A 20,194-nucleotide genomic window follows, 5' to 3' on the forward strand; every position below is an offset into this window, starting at 1 on the left:
TTAAATGTTTGTATGCCCCTTCATGCTTTGGCCACCATTCCAGAGGACATGCTTCCATGCTAATGACGCTTGTTAAAAACACCCACCCACCCACACACCCCATTAGTAAAATTTGTGACTGAACTCCTTGGGGGAGAATTGTATGTCCCCTGCTCGGTTTTACCTACATTCTGCCATATATTTAATGTTATAGCAGTCTCGGATGCTGACCCAGCACATGTTCACTTTAAGAACACTTTCACTGCAGATTTGACAAAACACAAAGAAGGTACCAATGTGAGATTTCTAAAGATAGCTACATCTACACTACTGGACCCAAGGTTTAAGAATCTTAAGTGCCTTCCAAAAATCTGAGGGATGAGGTGTAGAGCATGCTTTCAGACGTTTTAAAAGAGCAACACTCCAATGTGGAAACTACAGAACCCGAACCGCCAAAAAAGAAAATCAACCTTGTGCTGGTGGCATCTGACTCAGATAATGAAAACAAACATGTGTCGGTCTGCACTGCTTTGGATTCTTATCGAGCAGAACCTGTCATCAGCATGGATGCATGTCCCCTGGAATGGTGGTTGAAGCATGAAGGGACATATCAATCTTTAGTGCATGTGGCATGTAAATATCTTGGAATTCTGGCTACCACAGTGCCATGAGAATGCCTGTTCTCACGGTCAGGTGATATTGAAAACAAGAACCGGGCAGTATTATCTCCTGCAAATGTAAACAAACTTGTTTGTCTGAGCGATTGGCTTAACAAGAGGTAGGTCTGAGTGAACTTGCAGGCTCTAAAATTTTAGATTGTTTTGTTTTTGAATGCAGTTTTTTTGTACATAATTCTCCATTTGTAAGTTCAACTTTCATGATAAAGAGATTGCACTACATTACTAGTATTAGGTTAATTGAAAAATACTATTTCTGTTTTTTTACAGTGCAAATATTTGAAATCAAAAATAAATATAAAGTGAGCACTGTACACTTTGTATTCTGTGTTGTAATTGAAATCAATATATTTGAAAATGTAGAAAACATCCAAAAAAGTTTAAATAAATTGGATTCTATTGTCGTTTAATCTTGCAGTTCATGTTTTTTAATCTCTTGACAGCTCTAAAAGCCACCAAAAATAGTAGTTTGAATGTTGAAACTTAATCTTCAGGTTCCCATTCCGGTCAGTATATCAGGGTATCCAGAACTGCATATTGTTATCAGAGCAATAAAGCTAAAGTGGGCCTATACCTACACAAAGAATTCTAGAAGTATCTTTACTGAAATTTATTTCTTTGTAAGTACACTAAAATCTTCATTCTTTAAACTTGGAGAACATTTATAGTGGGAAATATTTTAAAGAGGATACTGGTTACTTCCAATCCATGTTTTACACCCAAAGGTGTAAACCCTTTGTTGTTTCTCAAATGCTTAAGATGGTTTAAACTTCTTCCATACCTTTGCAAATATTTTGTACCTAAATGCAAGGCTTTATATAACCACTGCCTGATATAGTTTTATGAATAGCAAGATGTTTTATGTACAAATATTGCAACACAAGGTAATTTGATGTTAGACCTGGTGAAGGGAAAGGAACAGATTGACAGAGCCAGAAGGGTACTGAGAAGTCACCTATTACAAGACAAGCCCAACAAAGAAAGTAACAGAATGCCACTAGCCATCATCTACAGCCCCCAACTAAAACCTCTGCAGTGTATCATCAAGGATCTACAACCTATCCTGAAGGACGATCCCTCACTCTCATAGATCTTGGGAGACAGGCCAGTCCGCGCTTATAGACAGCCCCCCAACTTGACGCAAATACTCACCAGCAGCTACACACCACACGACAAAAACACCAACCCGAGAACCAAACCCTGCAGCCATCTCTGTCCACATATCTATTTAAGGGAAACAATCATAGTACCTAACTACATCAGCCACACCATCAGAGGCTCGTTCACCTGCACATCTACCAATGTGATATATGCCATGTGCTAGCAATGCCACTCTGCCATGTACATTGGCCAAGCTTTACTGCCTAGGGGAAGCAAAGACGAAAATTACAAATCTCAGAAAAATCCAACATCCTTTCAGCCAAGCTTCTCAGTGTACTGTGAAGAGCTGTCTCGTGCAAGCATATCCGGGGTGGAAAATTAAGTCAAGTTTTGGAAGCAGCTGGTGGGTTTTAAAATTATACCCACAGCCTCTACAAAAATTTCTGTGTACAGGTATGAGTTGTCCTGCACCAAAGTGTCTCATTCAGAACTCAATTTCAGAATATTTAGGTTGAAAAATCATTGTTTGCGATAGGCACCTAGAAACAGGAAGAGCTATATGATGCCAAGATGGAGAAAGAGACCTGATGGCCTATCAAACAGGGTTATCAAGGGCAAGTGGTCAGAGAAGGGTGTGAGAGACAGCATGCTTAAGCAGCCAGAGCAATGGTGAACAAAACATCCTAATTTTCCGTGGTGATCCAGTAGATAATACTGAAAACAAGGTATCACTGGTTTCATTATAATGAGCCAGCTGACCAACCTGCCACTGGCCCCACAATCCACCATCCTACAATCATCTTCTAGCATTTAGATTCAACTTGGGATTCAGCTTCTGCGGACTTCAATTTTGGTACCTCCCCCTCAAATTCTTGCAAAGACATGCAAGGGATTTGAGCTACCCCAGATCCCAAACTACATAAACCAGAGATTTGGTGTGATTCATAGTCTGGCATGCACAATGGGGACAGGGCCGGCTCCAGGGTTTTGGCCGCCCCAAGCAGCCAAAAACAACAAACAAAAAAAGCCACTATCATGATCTGTGGCGGCAATTCGGCAGGAGGTCCTTTGCGCCGAGCAGGAGTGAGGGACCATCTGCCGAATTGCCACCGAACAGCTGGACGTGCCGCCCCTCTCCGAAGTGGCCGCTCCAAGCACCTGCTTGGTAAGCTGGTGCCTGGAGCCGGCCCTGAATGGGGAATCACTGCAAGTGTGCCTTTGAAGGGAGGCAGAAAGCACTGCATTGGAGCAGATGGCGAGAGCTCCCCCACCCTTCCCATAGAGAGAGTAAGGCATAAATAGGAACTACGTGGGAAGAAGCAAAGCTGGTCAAACTTGGAATTTCTGTTCCATAGAATATTACAACATATTGGAAAAAAGTCATTCTGTTGAAAAGCTCTAGTGAGAGGTTCCTTACCAAGAAACAAGATAATACAAGTAGCTATTTGGCACCCTCTCGACTACAAAGCAATATTCAAACGAAGATTAAACATGCTTTAGTTATTGCTGCATGTTGATAGTACAGCTTGGGACAGGGAGTCTAAGGCTACAAAGGTGCCACTCCAGAGATCATGTGTGTCCATGTCACTAGAAGTCCTCAGAGTAGAAGCTAGAGAATCACCAAAACCACTCTTCTCAAGTAAGTGTGCCAAAATCTCTCCTAAAGAGACAGGAAACCTCCACAGCTTCTAGAATACCAAAATCCTTAGCCAAGAGAAAGGGCCACCTGTCCCAGTTCAATATTGCAACAGTTGTGATCAGCTAAAGTGCTTAAAATCCTCTTGGTATACAAAATGCAAAAATGCTGCTGGCAGGTCGATCTTAACAGCAGCCCCTTGAGTTTGGAACTCCCTCTCCTCTCACTCCTAATTGCCTTCAGAGCCTATCTGTTTCTCCAAGACTTTGCGGAAGACTGTGGTAGGGGTGGGGTTTATCATGAGATCAGCCAGCAGCACTCTAAAGAGGTGAGGCTCACTGGGTGCTCCTGATACAAGCTATGGTGCTTTACAGTGATGGCAGAGTGCTCAGAGCTTTTTGAGATGGGAATCTTTCATGTATTTTTTATATATTGAAGAAATAAACTCTGCTATAATTGAAGAGGTAAGTGGCCCAACTGGCATCCACTAATAATACAGACCCTAAGTCCACCCAACTCCATCTCCATCATGAGCCAAATTCAGTCCTGGTCTAAACAGGCCCAACTCCTGCGTTTATTAGGATGACAAGGGAGATTGTGGACTTCCTTTCCACCCTCACTTTTAATCTCATTTGGCTAAAGAAATTCACAGAATTTAAAAATAAGAAGTTAATTGGTTTTATTTAACAAAGCATTACGCTCACTGCTTCACTATTTCAAAATTCCCTTTGAACATCTTATATTATCAGTTATGATATTTTTTAACCACTATCTTCCCTTTAAAAAAGGAAAATACAACCATATTTTTTTCTAATGTGTAACAGACTGACTATCTGGAATAGTCTCCAGCATACACAAGTACAAAAAGTAGAACATTCTGAAATAAAATTCTTTCACATTGGGCAAAACCGCTCTTCAGAACGCTGTACAGTGAACACAGATAAGCCGGCTGACATCTGATATTTACCAGTTCAACTAATGCACGTCAGGAACATCCAAAAGAAAGGCATTTAACATTTAATATCCAAGTATCAGAACAGCCCTGGAGCAATATATTGCAGCTACAAATAAACCACAATTCATTGTGCATTATGGGAAGATATCTCCCCCAGCTCTAGAATTATGCAGTATTGCGTTTGTGTGTGTGTGTGTGTGTGCGCGCGCGCGTGGGGGGGGGGTCCACTCTTCTCGTCACTAAGTTAACTATAAAAAAAAAAAATGAACAGTGATCCAAAAATATTTCTGGCTACGTCTCACTAGCCAAAAGATGAACTCTTTCTTCATTTGTGCCTGGAGGAATCTGTAGGCTGGATCTGTGAGTGGAGGGGAAGGGAAAAGAAGGAAAGGCAATATGTGTGACAGAACTTCTGGATACTTTTTGAATACATAATGCTAGCTTTATTTAACAAAAACAAACAAAAAACCCAAACAAATGAAGGTGTAGTCTGTGCCCCCAGAAGTGTTTAAAGTCTCTTTCATTACTAAGCTGATTTTGTGTTTTCCTTAATGAAAACCTTTTAAATCTGGTTGGAAATGGATGTAAAGAATTAAAGTCCCACATTACCTTCTTCTTCGTGAGGCCTCTAGGATATAGAATATTCCAATAGCTAGTCCCTTTAAAGAAACGGCCATCAATTATTATAGTTGTAATAGTTGTGCAATATTTTACAGTTGCATTCTGCAATAAAAGCAACAAGCAAGAATACTAGCTTTACTTACACTTAATAACGCCCATCCTCCTTGTATGGCGGCAGCCCATTCAAACCCCAGCCTCTCATTTAGGAATCCACCTAATGTTGGTCCTACAAAACCTCTAAAAATATCAAAGAGAAGTAGTATGGGTACCTCAAAGAGAAGAGATTACAACATCCACAGCTAAGAGATTCTTTATCGCAATACGTGGAGACAAGAGGTTTCAGATCTATAACTTATGTACAGATGGCACATCAGCTGGCAGACATCTATGGAGTAGCCCCATGCTAGAGCGGTTTGACACAGGGTCCGTCAATGTAGTCCATGCACCAAACTGAGGTTTTGTGAAGTGGTGGGGGGGGAGGGGAGGAGAAGCTACGCAGAATATAAACTAACTTATGTTTGCAGACTTGTGTCCTGTTGACTTCTGTGCCCATGCATAGTCCCACTGATTCAAATGGGACTGTGCCCAGGTCTGTGCTAGAACTCAATGCAGGAGTGGGGCCTTGTGTTCAAAGTTAGACTACTTATATAGGGGCCTGGTTTCCTGAGGTGCTGAACACCTTGAAAGATCCATTGATTTCCATGTGAATAGTGCATGCTCAGCTTTTTTGAAAAGCACAGTACAGCATCATTCTCATGCAGTAGCACAACATTGTTTGTTCACTATTCACTTTGTGTAAACCGAAGTAGCTTTTTACAAGATCTAAAGATGGATTTAGTAACATGAGAGGACTGTACATATCTCTTTACTACATCCACCAGGATGCTGTCATATACCCAGCACTGCTCTCAACTGTCCTGCACTAAGCAGGACAGCCAGCATTTCAGTCACTCAGCGGAGAGCATCCCACTCTTGTTCCATTAAATCCCATCAGCTGCCAATATGGATGATAAAGCAGGGCAGACTAACATCCTGGAAAATGCTGCCCAAATCTATGGTTTGTGTTGCTGTTGCCTGTGTGCTGCTAGCAACACAAGCAGGGTGGGCAGAGCACTGGCTGTGGCATACCTCATGTCCTCCTCAGCTTCCACTCACTTGGTGGCAGCAACTGGGTGAGAAACTCTGGAACCCCTCCCTTCTATCCAAATACACGCAGGGCCAGATTCAGGGGCAGGTAACCTAGGCAACCGCTTGAGGTGCTGGACTTGGGACACTGGGCTCAGGGTCCTGTTTTTCCTTGTTAGTGGCAAAAAGGGAAAATAGAATGTTTGAAGTAAAGTGTTTCAGGTATTCCACATGTGGATTCATTTTTCACTAACCTTTGAGAATGTTCTGGACCTTTCTAGAATTTTGTGGAACCCTCCAGACTTTGAAAGCTACATTTTCTTTGCACCACCTAGAATGTTGTCAGCCATGCCCTCATGGGTATGTAAGGGGCGGGGTGTCACCAGTCAGTCAGTGAGGCATAAAAACGAAGTGACATGAGAATCCATCTGCGATATTGTGAAGCTTGTTTATTGTGCAATTGTGAAAGTGTACTTGTGTTTTAAGACTTGAAGAGTGTAAGTAGTGACTAATAAAGGATATATTTAATGAGACACCAGTGATATCTATCAAACCCCTATCTAAGCAACAATATAAAAGAAATACTGTTACTTCTTTTGCCATGCTTAACACATAATGTTTGATGACTTTAAGACTGCAGAACAGACTTTTGCTCTCCCCAATGCTGTCTGTTTTCCCCCATAGAAAGTAAAAGATGCTCCCAAAAGAAGCCTTCAGAAGCTCAGTATAGGAAGCAAAAAGCTCAATTGCAATCTAGTTTGCATCAAGGTGTAAATTTGATGGAAAAATATCTGAAACTGATCGATATAGACCAGGCTTTAGGTAGTAGCGATCGTCCCAGTGCAAATAAAATTGAGGAGCAAAGGGTAAATGATGGAAGTCCTATTACTAAGGAATTAACAGATTTACCTGAAGATAAGAAATGGAAATGTGAGGAAAGTGATGGGGAAATCACCCAGTTTTCCTTGTGGTATAAAGGAGAGCAAAGAAGAAGAATGTGGCTCACATGAAAAGGAGCGTAATGTGAAAGAAAAAAAAACTGGTTTACATGAAAAGGAGAGAAATGATGAAGAATCAGCCTTGCACGATGACAAACAGCAGTGAGAAAAATTGCACACCGCAAATGGATACATCAGATCCTGTTTCATGACCAGCAATCCTAAACTCTGCCATTATTGATCGTACAATTTTGAACGGGCCAGGCAAAACTGAGGATATGAGGTTTCCAGTAAATGGGCAGAAGTGACACATCTCAAAGTCACACTGCGAAAGAGTGCTCGAGAATGGTGAGAAACTGAATTGGCATTGTCAGTTGTGTTTGAGTAAACTAGCGAAAGTATTCTATTTTTGTTGCAAAATATTTGACAAAGCCAAATCATTGCTTCTGCTTTCCAGGTACAATTACCAGCATAATTTAGCTGATGCTCTGAAGCAACATAAAAAGTCTCCCGGCCATTTCACAGCCTACTCCAAACGGTTGGCGGTCAAGGCCAGACTCAAGCTGAATAAATGCAGACACAGAGAAAACTAGTGCATTATTAAATGTAGAAACCCAGCATTGGAGGAAAGTGCACAAGCATCTGATCTCAAATTACTTGCAGAGAGTAATTTGGCTTTCTGGGGCTTGTCCGATATGTTCAGTGAACAACTTAACAGTAATTTCCTCAGTTTGGTAGAGCTCCAATGATGTCGTCATGAGTGAGTACCTACATCGAGTAGTTCATAAAGAAGCTATGGACCATTACGGCAGCAAATGAATTGTTTGACCTTATGGCAAGGAAGGGACTTGATAACATATTGATGTGGCTTGACAAAGCGAAGTACTATGCTGTAATAATGGACTGCACTCTGGACATTTGTCACAATGAAAAGATGTCATTTATAGTAAAATTTGTTGATGATGAAGAAGGCTGTATCCAGGTAAAGAAACATTATCTGTTTCCAGTCTGTGGATGACTCAACTGGAAAAAGCCTAACAGAACTGTTTATGAACGTTTTGAATGAGAATAAAATAAAGCTTCAGGATTGCCGTGGCCAAGGCTACGACAACAGCATGAACATGAAGGGAAGAAACAGTGGCGTCCAGGCAAGGATCCTGGCACTGAATCCAAGAGCTTTCTTCATGGCTTGTGGCTGCCATGCCATCAATCTGGCTCTGTCAGAGGCAGCATTGTCATCTTTAGAATCAGTATCTCTCTTCAGAGTATTGCAAAGGATATACATCCTGTTTTCAGCATCAACTATCAGGTGGAAGATTCTCATGGATAACGACAAATCTGACCATGAAGCCACTAGGTGACACTCACTGGGAGAGCCACATTGACAACATAAGGCCAGTGAGCTACCAAGTGACTGAGGTTTATGATGCCCTGATGGAACTGGAGCAGTCGAGTAAAGCCAAGCCAGAATCCAACATGAGGCGCAAAGCCTGGCCAACCGGATCACTGACTCCTGTTCTTTTTGCAGAAATTTGGAGTACTTGTGGCACCTTAGAGACTAACAAATTTATTAGAGCATAAGCTTTCGTGGACTACAGCCCACTTCTTCGGATGCATATAGAATGGAACATATATTGAGGAGATATATATATATACACACACATACAGAGAGCATAAACAGGTGGGAGTTGTCTTACCAACTCTGAGAGGCCAATTAATTAAGAGGAAAAAAAAAAATCTTTTGAAGTGATAATCAAGATAGCCCAGTACAGACATGTAATGGCTCAGCCATTCCCAGTCCTTATTCAATCCAGAGTTGATTGTGTCTAGTTTGCATATCAATTCCAGCTCAGCAGTCTCTCGTTGGAGTTTGTTTTTGAAGTTTTTCTGTTGTAATATAGCCACCCGCAGGTCTGTCACTGAATGACCAGACAGGTTAAAGTGTTCTCCCACTGGTTTTTGAGTATTTTGATTCCTGATGTCAGATTTGTGTCCATTAATTCTTTTGCGGAGAGACTGTCCGGTTTGGCCAATGTACATGGCAGAGGGGCATTGCTGGCACATGATGGCATATATCACATTGGTAGATGTGCAGGTGAATGAGCCCCTGATGGTATGGCTGATGTGATTAGGTCCTATAATGATGTCACTTGAATAGATATGTGGACAGAGTTGGCATCGGGGTTTGTTACAAGGATAGGTTCCTGGGTTAGTGGTTTTGTTCAGTGATGTGTGGTTGCTGGTGAGTATTTGCTTTAGGTTGGGGGGTTGTCTGTAAGCGAGGACAGGTCTGTCTCCCAAGATCTGTGAGAGTAAAGGATCATCTTTCAGGATAGGTTGTAGATCTCTGATGATGCGCCGGAGAGGTTTTAGTTGGGGGCTGAAGGTGACAGCTAGTGGTGTTCTGTTATTTTCTTTGTTGGGCCTGTCTTGTAGGAGGTGACTTCTGGGTACTCGTCTGGCTCTGTCAATCTGTTTTTTCACTTCAGCAGGTGGGTATTGTAGTTTTAAGAATGCTTGATAGAGATCTTGTAGGTGCTTGTCTCTATCCGAGGGATTGGAGCAAATGCGGTTATATCTTAGAGCTTGGCTGTAGACAATGGATCGTGTGGTGTGTCCTGGATGGAAGCTGGAGGCATGTAGGTAAGTGTAGCGGTCAGTAGGTTTCCGGCATAGGGTGGTATTTATGTGACCATTGCTTATTAGCACAGTTGTGTCCAGGAAATGGACCGCTTGTGTGGATTGATCTAGGCTGAGGTTGATGGTGGGATGGAAATTATTGAAATCATGGTGAAATTCCTCAAGGGTTTCTTTTCCATGGGTCCAGATGATGAAGATGTCATCAATGTAGCGCAAGTAGAGTAGGGGCGTTAGAACAACGCTTCCTTAGCTCTCGTCCCCTAAGTCAGCCATAAAAATGTTGGCATATTGTGGGGCCATGCGGGTACCCATAGCAGTGCCACTGACTTGAAGGTATATATTGTCCCCAAATGTGAAATAGTTGTGGGTGAGGACAAAATCATGGATATCCTGGACGCCCCATCATCTCAGGCATTGGCACCCTAACATCAGGCTTGTCTGGTTATGTAGACTCTCTCCTCAGACCCTACGCTACCAGCACTCCCAGCTATCTTCGAGACACCACTGACTTCCTGAAGAAACTACAATCCATCGGTGATCTTCCAGAAAACACCATCCTGGCCACTATGGACGTAGAAGCCCTCTACACCAATATTCCACACAAAGATGGACTACAAGCTATCAGGAACAGTATCCCTGATAATGTCACAGCTAACCTGGTGGCTGAACTTTGTGATTTTGTCCTCACCCACAACTATTTCACATTTGGGGACAATATATACCTTCAAGTCAGCGGCACTGCTATGGGTACCCGCATGGCCCCACAATATGCCAACATTTTTATGGCTGACTTAGAACAACGCTTCCTTAGCTCTCGTCCCCTAACGCCCCTACTCTACTTGCGCTACATTGATGACATCATCATCTGGACCCATGGAAAAGAAGCCCTTGAGGAATTTCACCATGATTTCAATAATTTCCATCCCACCATCAACCTCAGCCTAGATCAATCCACACAAGCGGTCCATTTCCTGGACACTACTGTGCTAATAAGCAATGGTCACATAAATACCACCCTATACCGGAAACCTACTGACCGCTACACTTACCTACATGCCTCCAGCTTCCATCCAGGACACACCACACGATCCATTGTCTACAGCCAAGCTCTAAGATATAACCGCATTTGCTCCAATCCCTCGGATAGAGACAAGCACCTACAAGATCTCTGTCAAGCATTCTTAAAACTACAATACCCACCTGCTGAAGTGAAAAAACAGATTGACAGAGCCAGACGAGTACCCAGAAGTCACCTCCTACAAGACAGGCCCAACAAAGAAAATAACAGAACACCACTAGCTGTCACCTTCAGCCCCCAACTAAAACCTCTCCAGCGCATCATCAGAGATCTACAACCTATCCTGAAAGATGATCCTTTACTCTCACAGATCTTGGGAGACAGACCTGTCCTCACTTACAGACAACCCCCCAACCTAAAGCAAATACTCATCAGCAACCACACATCACTGAACAAAACCACTAACCCAGGAACCTATCCTTGTAACAAACCCCGATGCCAACTCTGTCCACATATCTATTCAAGTGACATCATCAGAGGACCTAATCACATCAGCCATACCATCAGGGGCTCGTTCACCTGCACATCTACCAATGTGATATATGCCATCATGTGCCAGCAATGCCCCTCTGCCATGTACATTGGCCAAACCGGACAGTCTCTCCGCAAAAGAATTAATGGACACAAATCTGACATCAGGAATCAAAATACTCAAAAACCAGTGGGAGAACACTTTAACTTGTCTGGTCATTCAGTGACAGACCTGCGGGTGGCTATATTACAACAGAAAAACTTCAAAAACAGACTCCAACGAGAGACTGCTGAGCTGGAATTGATATGCAAACTAGACACAATCAACTCTGGGTTGAATAAGGACTGGGAATGGCTGAGCCATTACAAACATTGAATCTATCTCCCCTTGTAAGTATTCTCACACTTCTTATCAAACTGTCTGTACTGGGCTATCTTGATTATCACTTCAAAAGTTTTTTTTCCTCTTAATTGGCCTCTCAGAGTTGGTAAGACAACTCCCACCTGTTTATGCTCTCTGTATGTGTGTATATATATATCTCCTCAATATATGTTCCATTCTATATGCATCCGAAGAAGTGGGCTGTAGTCCACGAAAGCTTGTGCTCTAATAAATTTGTTAGTCTCTAAGGCCTGGTCTACACTAGGCGTTTATGTCGAAGTTAGCGCCGTTACATCGAATTAACCCTGCACCCGTCCACACTGCGATGCTATTTAGTTCGACATAGAGGTCTCTTTAATTCGACTTCTGTACTCCTCCCCGACGAGGGGAGTAGCGCCAAATTAGACATGGCCATGTCGAATTAGGCTAGGTGTGGATGGAAATCGACGCTAATAGCTCCGGGAGCTATCCCACAGTGCACCACTCTGTTGACGCTCTGGACAGCAGTGCGAGCTCGGATGCTCTGACCAGCCACACAGGAAAAGCCCCGGGAAAATTTGAATTGGAATTCCTTTTCCTGTCTGGCCAGTTTGAATCTCATTTCCTGTCTGGACATCGTGGCGAGCACAGCAGCACTGGCAACGATGCAGAGCTCTCCAGCAGTGATGGCCGTGCAGTCTGTGAATAGAAAGAGGGCCCCAGCATGGACTGATCGGGAAGTCTTGGATCTCATCGCTGTGTGGGGCGATGAGTCCGTGCTTTCCGAGCTGCGATCCAAAAGACGGAATGCAAAGATCTACGAGAAGATCTCTAAAGACATGGCAGAGAGAGGATACAGCCGGGATGCAACGCAGTGCCGCGTGAAAATCAAGGAGCTGAGACAAGGCTACCAGAAGACCAAAGAGGCAAACGGACGCTCCGGATCCCATCCCCAGACATCCCGTTTCTACGAGGCACTGCATTCCATCCTCGGTGCGGCCGCCACCACTACCCCACCACTGACCGTGGACTCTGAGGATGGGATAGTGTCCACGGCCGGTTCCTCCGACATGTTAGGGGACGGGGAAGATGAGGAAGGAGATGAGGAGGGCGAGGCAGTCGGCAGCGCTCACAACGCTGATTTCCCCGACAGCCAGGATCTCTTCATCACCCTTACAGAGATCCCCTACGAAGCATCCCCAGCCGTTACCCCGGACACAGAATCTGGTGAAGGATCAGCCAGTAAGTGTTGTAAACATCTAAACATTTATTTTTAACAAAACAGGAATATTAACAATTAAAAGAATGGGTTGTTCATGATTAGTGTGCCCTATGCGCTTAACAGTTTAGTCATGGGCAGTGCAAGTTTTGAAAAAAAATCTAGCAATGTCCGGTTTTCAGTGATTGTCCTGCACAAGCCGCTCTACTGTTTATTCCCTGCTACTGCAGCTACAGTAAAATGCGGTCTATATGTCCGGGGATAGAGCAGTAATTCTCCTGGGACATCTCGATGAAGCTCTCCTGGAGGTAATTTGAAAGCCGTTGCATGAGGTTCCTGGGGAGAGCAGCCTTATTGGGTCCTCCGAAGTACGACACGTTGCCGCGCCACGAGACTATCAAATACTCAGGAATCATTGCTCTGCATAGCAGGGCGGCATACGGCCCTGGTCTTTGGAGGCTTTCCCGGAGCATTCTCTGTCTGTCGCTCTCAGAGATCCTCATCAGGGTGATGTCGCCCATGGTGACCTGCTTTTAATTAGGTAGGGGAATGTTAGTGTTGGGACTGCTTTCCAGTTCCTTGACAGAACTGTAACCGCTGGTTTGTAGCCACGCGGTGGAGGCGGGAGAGGGGCAGCCGAAAGGGATCGTTCCCGGGGACAGCTGCGAGGGGGTGGGACAGGGGCAGAGTTCCCGCTTGCCGGATTGCTGGCTGCAGGAACTGACATAGCTTTAAATGTGAAATGAGGCCAGTGGTAATATAAAAGTTTTAAACTGCCACAAGTGTACGGCTTACCATGTCTGCCTGCAACAGAAATTCCATTGTGCTGCCCCGCTTCTCAAATGTGCTGTGCAAGACCCCAGGCACTGAATGCAAAGGCCGAAAATTCGACCTTGTGCTGAGTGCGCATGTGATAGGTGCTGTGCATGGTCTTGTTCACAGAGAAAGACTATGTTCTTTGTTCACAACTACATTTTTCTTTCTGAGGAATTCACTCCCTTTTTCCCATTTCCACAGCCCCATCTGCAACTGTCTCACAACCTAGCCTGGAATCACACTCCCAGAGGCTAGCGCGGATTAGGCGTAGGAAGAGGAGGACACGGGAGGACATGTTCTCTGAGCTTATGGCCTGTTCCCAAGCCCAGGCAGCACAGCAGACCCAGTGGTGGGAGAACTTGACCCGAATGCACCAAGCCAACATGGATCGGGAGGAGAGGTGGCAGCAGGAAGACCAGCAGGCGACTCAAACGCTGCTTGGACTACTGAGGGAGCAAACGGACACGCTCCGGCGCCTTGTGGATGTTCTGCAGGAACGGAGGCAGGAGGACAGAGCCCCGCTGCAGTCCATCTCTAACCGCCCTCCCCTGCCACCAAGTCCCACACCCACCTCACCCAAAGTGCAAAGAAGGAGAGGCGGCAGAGTCCCTGCTAAGTCTCACTCCACCCCTGCAGAGAGCTCTAGTAGCAGAAGGCTCTCATTTCCCAAAATTTGAAAAGTTCTTTCCTTCCCGCCTGACACAAGCCCCCGTCCAAGTTTCACCTCCCAATGCCATGTGTAGTTGATAATAAAAAATACGTTTCTGTTAACTACTGTTTCAATCATGTTCTTTTGGAGGAGGAGGGGAAAGGGGGTTGGTAATTGGACAGGACAGTCACCTTTGGCAGGGTACATAGTCGGGGGCAGGCACAGCAGCAGGGCACATACACAGTGCAGTGATGCAGTGACTAGTTACCCTGGTTAGTCTGGGAGGTTGTTTTCATGTTATGTGGTGGGGGGTGGGTTGCTCTGTGACTTTGTGGCAGGGGAGGGCAGTTACAGATCTTAAGCGGCGGTCCTTAGGCAGGATCACAGAGCCACACAGCAGGGGATCTGTAACCGTCTCCCCCTGCCACAAAGTCACATAGACCCCCCCATACACACAGTCCCGATCAGGAGGGGTGACAGGCTCCGTTGAAACAACCATCCCACCGCAGCGGAGCCTGTCAATCCTTGAGTTTAGAAGCTGCATTCGCGTCACTACACTACACCCGCTCCGCACCACAGTCTGCGTCCCAGTTTTAAAAAATTCCCGCGAAAACAGTATTAAAGAAAACGGTGTGCTTTAACAAAGTTGAACTATTTTTATTTCGAAACGTGTGTTGGAAGGGGGGTAAGGGGGTATGTAACTCGATAGGATAGTCAACATTACCTGGGTAAAGAAACGGGGGCAGGTTTAGCTTCTCAGTACACAAACTTTAAAGTCACAGGTTACCCTGCTCACTCAGGAACTTTGCTTTCAAAGCCTCCCGGATGCACAGTGCTTCCCGCTGGTCTCTTCTAATCGCCCGGCTGTCTGGCTGTAAGTAATCACCAGCCAGGCTATTTTCCTCAACCTCCCACCCCGCCATAAAGGTCTCCCCCTTGCTCTCTCAGAGATTGTGGAGCACACAGCAAGCTGCTATAACAATGGGGATATTGGTTTCGCTGAGATCACAGCGAGTCAGTAAGCTTCTCCATCTCCCCTTGAGACGGCCAAAAGCACACTCCACCACCATTCTGCACTTGCTCAGCCGGTAGTTGAAGAGTTCTTTTTCAGTGTCCAGGGCGCCAGTATAGGGCTTCATGAGCCAGGGCATTAGCGGGTAGGCTGGGTCCCCGAGGATGACTATAGGCATCTCCACATCCCCAACAGTTATTTTGTGGTCCGGGAAGTAAATACCTTCTTGCAGCCGTCTAAACAGACCAGAGTTCCTGAAAACACGAGCGTCATGAACCTTGCCCGGCCTTCCCACGTAGATGTTGGTAAAACGTCCCCTGTGGTCCACCAGTGCTTGCAGCACCATGGAAAAGTATCCCTTTCGGTTAATGTACTGGGTGGCCTGGTGGTCCGGTGCCAGGATAGGGATGTGAGTTCCATCTATGGCCCCACCGCAGTTTGGGAATCCCATCGCTGCGAAGCCATCTATGATCGCCTCCACGTTTCCCAGGGTCACTACCTTTGGCAGCAGTACATCAACGATTGCCTTGGCTACTTGCATCACAACAACCCTCACGGTAGATTTGCCCACCCCAAACTGGTTCGCGACTGACCGGTAGCTGTCTGGCGTTGCAAGCTTCCAGAGGGCTATGGCCACTCGCTTCTGTACACTCAGTGCAGCTCGCAAGCGGGTGTCACTGCGCTTCAGGGCAGGGGACAGCAACTCACAAAGTTCCAGGAAAGTTCCCTTCCGCATGCGAAAGTTTCGCAGCCACTGGGATTCATCCCAGACCTGCAGCACTATGCAGTCCCACCACTCAGTGCTTGTTTCCCGTGCCCAGAATCGCCGTTCCACGGCATCAACATGACCCATTGCCACCGTGATGTCCTCGGCGCTGGGTCCCCTGCTTTCTGAGAGGTCTGTGCTACTCTCAGACTTCAGGACATCACCACGGTGCCGTAGCCTCCTCGCCTGACTTTTCTGCATCTGCCTCAGGGAAACCTGTATGATAAGCTGCGAGGCGTTGAGAGCGGCCACAACTGCAGCGATGGTCGCAGCGTGCTCCATGCTCGCAGTGCTGTGGCGTCCGCGCTGTCAATGACTGGAAAAGTGCGCAAAATGATTTCCCGCCGGCGCTTTCAGGGAGGGAGGGCGGGAGTGATGGACCGATGACGACAGTTACCCAAAAGCACCCTCGACACATTTTGTTACCCAGAAGGCATTGCCGGCTACACCCAGAATTCCAATGGGCAGAGGGGACTGCGGGAACTGTGGGATAGCTGACCACAGTGCACTGCTTTGAATTTCGACGCTTTCACCATTAGTGTGGACACACAAAGTCGAATTACTGTCCTTAGTGTGGACACACACGTTCGACTTTGCAATATCGATTCCAAAAATTCGATGCAAGTAAAATCGAACTACTCTCGTAGTGTAGACAAGGCCTAAGGTGCCACAAGTACTCCTGTTCTTTTTGCGGATACAGACTAACACGGCTGCTACTCTGAAACCCTTCAAATTTCTGATCTCAATTGTGCTTTGACACGATATCCTGTTCCCAAGTAAATGTTGTAAGCAAAGCATTAAAAACTCAGTCAATGGACATCGCAACTGCTGCTACTTTGACTAGAAGCTGCCTTGATTTCATTGCGGCCTACAGAGACAATGGATTTGAAGGTGCCATCACTGCTGCCAAAGAAATGGCAGAAAACTTAGGAGTTGAGCCTTTCTTCAAGGAAACTCATATTCATTGGAAGAAGAGAGAGTTTGGTTACAAGGGGAGAAATGAGGTGATGGGAAGCTCGGAAGAAAAATTCAGGAGGGAGATTTTTGCTCACTCATTGCTGCTGCTCAAGTGAGCATCGAAGAAAGGTTTGGACAAATGAAGTACCATGAAAAGACCTGGGTTTTTTTTGTATGCCCTTAGTAAGCTGCCGGTGGACAGGAAAATACTTGAACAATTGTACAGACCTTCACTGGAAGCTGACACATGGGGAATGTTCAGATGTCAACGATAAAGACCTCTATGTTGAATTGGACAACATCCATCACATTTTGCAACATGGGAAGCACTCTCCACTCCAAGTTCTCCAATTCATTCATGATGCAAAGCTGAAGGATACTTTTCCTAATGTGTGGATAGCTTTGAGGATTCTGCTCACGCTGCCAAACACAGTCTCAAGTGGTAAGCGCAGCTTTTTGAAGCTCAGGCTCATTAAAATGTATATCTGATCAATGATGGCTAAGGCTGTGATTTTGTCATGGAGGTTGCAGAAGTCATAAATTCCGTGACTTTCCACGACCTCAGTGACTTTCGCAGCTGCAGTGGCTGGTGCAGCTGATCCCGGGGCCAGCTTGTAGCAGGGTGGCCACCCACTCCTGCCCGGAAGGGCTTAAAACAGCCCTTTGAGAGGGCTGTGGCAGGGGGAACAGCCCAGGCTGAGTGGGAGGCAGGCTTAGCTGGGGCCACACCCCAAATCAGGGCCCAGCTGGCCCTATAAAGGCTTGAGCCTGGCGCTCAAGCAAACACTCTCTCTCTGCCTTTAAAGGGAGAAGGGCCTGGCTGCTAGGGAGTGTACCTGGGTACCTAAGGTGGAGCAGGGCTGGGGGAAGGCAAGAGGAGCTGGGGAGCTCCAGCCTGAAAATCCCCCAGGCTGCAGGCCTAGGGTAAGGCCAACTGAGTACTGGGGTTGCAAAGGGGCAGCCCACAGTAGGCAGAGGCAGCAGGTCCAAACCCCTTTGCCTGTGATGAGTGGCTGATTCACTGCAGTCTGCCCCAGTGAATGGGGGCTAAGTGATGACTGGCAGTAGCCAAGACTGAGATGAAGTGGGGATAGTGGGGGGTGGTTCCCCGGGGCAGGGGAGACCCAGAACTGTGGGGTTACTGCCAGGCAGCAGAACCCCAGATAACAGGGCACCAGGTCCTGGGAGGAACACAGGGGCCAGAGTGGGGTAAGGTGGATCACCAGCTTGCAGAGGGTGCTCCGGAGCCTGTGACAAGTTAATTCCCACAGGCAACCAGCAGGGAGGTGCCACAGGGGTGTGTCCACTCCCTTACACAGCTGCTCGGGTGTCCTGCAGCCAGCAGCACTTGGTGCCGCTGGAGCGGCCTGGGAGCCAGCCGCACAGGCCACTGCTCAGGCAGTTCCAGGGTGGCTGGCCCCGGGGAGTGCCCAAGCAGTGGTCCCCAGGAGAGGCCCCGGGGAGTGTTTGAGCAGTGGTCCCCAGGGACTCAGAGCAGGGGTGGCTGGGGGAAGTCAGCCCCCATGGCCAATGCAGAGGCTAGCCATCAGTCCCCAGGCCCCCACAGCAGTGGTGTCCTGGTGGCCCCCAAAGCTGCAGCACCCGGAGCCTCAGGAACTGTTAAGTTTTATTCAGGGGTATTTATATAATAAAAAGTCATGGACCATGAATTTTTGTTTATTTCCTGTCACCTGTCCATGACTTTTACTAAAAATACCCATGACTAAATCTTAGCCTTAATGATGGCCAATGACAGACTGACATCGCTTGCTATTTCATTGCTTGAAAATGCCATTGTCTTTGGATCTCTGATGCTGTGCTTCAGTTTACGAAGGCAAAGGCAAGAAAAGCGACCTTTTGAACTAAAGGACTAGGGTTAACATTCTAAGGCTGTTACCTACTGTGACACTAATTAATACAGCTCCACCCAATGTCAGTGTACAGTTCAATTTTGTGATGTTAGAACAAGGCAGTTATTTTTAAAATTAAGACATTTCTATAAGCTTAGAGGGATTTTTTTAAATTTTCTTATATATGGCATGAATAAATGCAGATTACAGCTCCTAGCATGCAAATTGATAGTCTTATATGACAGGGATAAATCATGTATGCAAATCGTGCATCAAAGTCATGAAATGGGCTACAAATGCAAAAAAAGAAAAATTTGTTCAAAGTTTAACAAATGGGGGGTGGGGGGAAGGAGCACCAAAGGCACTCCTTGCCTGGGGTGCCATTTGATCTAGAGCTAGCCCTGAACACCCACTCACCCCTACCTCAAAATGCCAAATTATCCACACATCAAACTGCCCAGACAATGAAGGGGGAAAGGTGGCGATTGGCAGGAAAGCGGAGGGGAAGACAGAGGGTAGAAATTGGGAGTAGTGATGGGAACGTCACTATATCCTTCATCTCAGGCACAAGCGTCCCTCCTTGTACTATTGGGAGGTTCAGTATCACGGTCTTTAAGTTAGCACACGCCAAGAGTTTTGATAGCCAAGAAGTAACCACACACAGGGGAACTGCAGGCTCACCCAGACTTAGTCACCAACAATGATTTCTTGATGTGAAAGACACCACCATCTCAAGGAAGATTAGTTCAGATTCTGTTCTGCTATCCCTTTCCTGCCCATTTTGAATCACTGCAGAACATACCCACCTGGCAGCAGTTTAGTAATGAGTCTTTGGTCCAGGGTTAACACAATGACAGAGGTAAAAGTTAAATGATTTTTCATTATCAATTTGTCACTGGGAGACTGGCCCCTTTAAGAGAGCAGGGTCCAGTGCACCTGTGACTGACTACCTGTTGCCCAACCAGGATTAAGAAGAGATACCTGGGAAACAGGAGATGGGGAAGGGCTTCCCATGGATCTTTGTTTCAACACAGGGAAAGAAGGGAGAAAATTACACAGGGAGCAGGTGAAAGGGTCCCTGAAGGAAGCTACTGGGAGCCTGGAAGTACAGACTCCCTCCCCAAGAAAGAGGGCTATGCAACCCCTGAACCTGAGGGGACAGAGACTGCAGGCCAAGGAGGCTTTATTTTGAATCTGGGCAAAAGAGACTTTATTTAAAAAAAAAAAAAATCTTTGGACTTCATAAAGTAGAACCCCAGCAGGGGAATTTCATGTTATACCTTTGGACTGTGTGGCATTCTTAAGGGGTCCTGAGAGCACAGGCTATTGAGGTAGGACATTGA

At 46.0% G+C, this 20,194-nt stretch overlaps 1 protein-coding gene across 11 annotated transcripts in view; it reads right to left on the reverse strand.

Annotated features, from left to right (window-relative positions):
• SLC18B1 (solute carrier family 18 member B1) overlaps positions 1-20,194 on the reverse strand; it is a 125,836-nt gene that overhangs the window by 79,896 nt on the left and 25,746 nt on the right. For 9 of the 11 annotated variants that reach the window (XR_010599665.1, XR_010599664.1, XM_065588660.1 and 6 more), the window contains 2 exons: positions 5,113-5,206; positions 4,958-5,007 (listed from right to left, as the gene is read on the reverse strand). The exons of 1 other annotated variant lie outside the window; for it this stretch is intronic. Coding sequence is in view for 8 of the 10 variants with exons in the window: in XM_065588660.1 (XP_065444732.1) it covers positions 4,958-5,007; positions 5,113-5,206 (144 nt within the window). In the remaining 2 variants the exon portion in view is untranslated. Of the gene's footprint in view, positions 1-4,078; positions 4,707-4,957; positions 5,008-5,112; positions 5,207-20,194 lie in introns of those variants that run through there. One more of the 11 variants, XM_065588664.1, reaches the window with a different exon arrangement.

The sequence above is a fragment of the Chrysemys picta genome, chromosome 3 (genome assembly GCF_011386835.1).
Source record: "Chrysemys picta bellii isolate R12L10 chromosome 3, ASM1138683v2, whole genome shotgun sequence".
NCBI lineage: Eukaryota > Metazoa > Chordata > Testudines > Emydidae > Chrysemys > Chrysemys picta.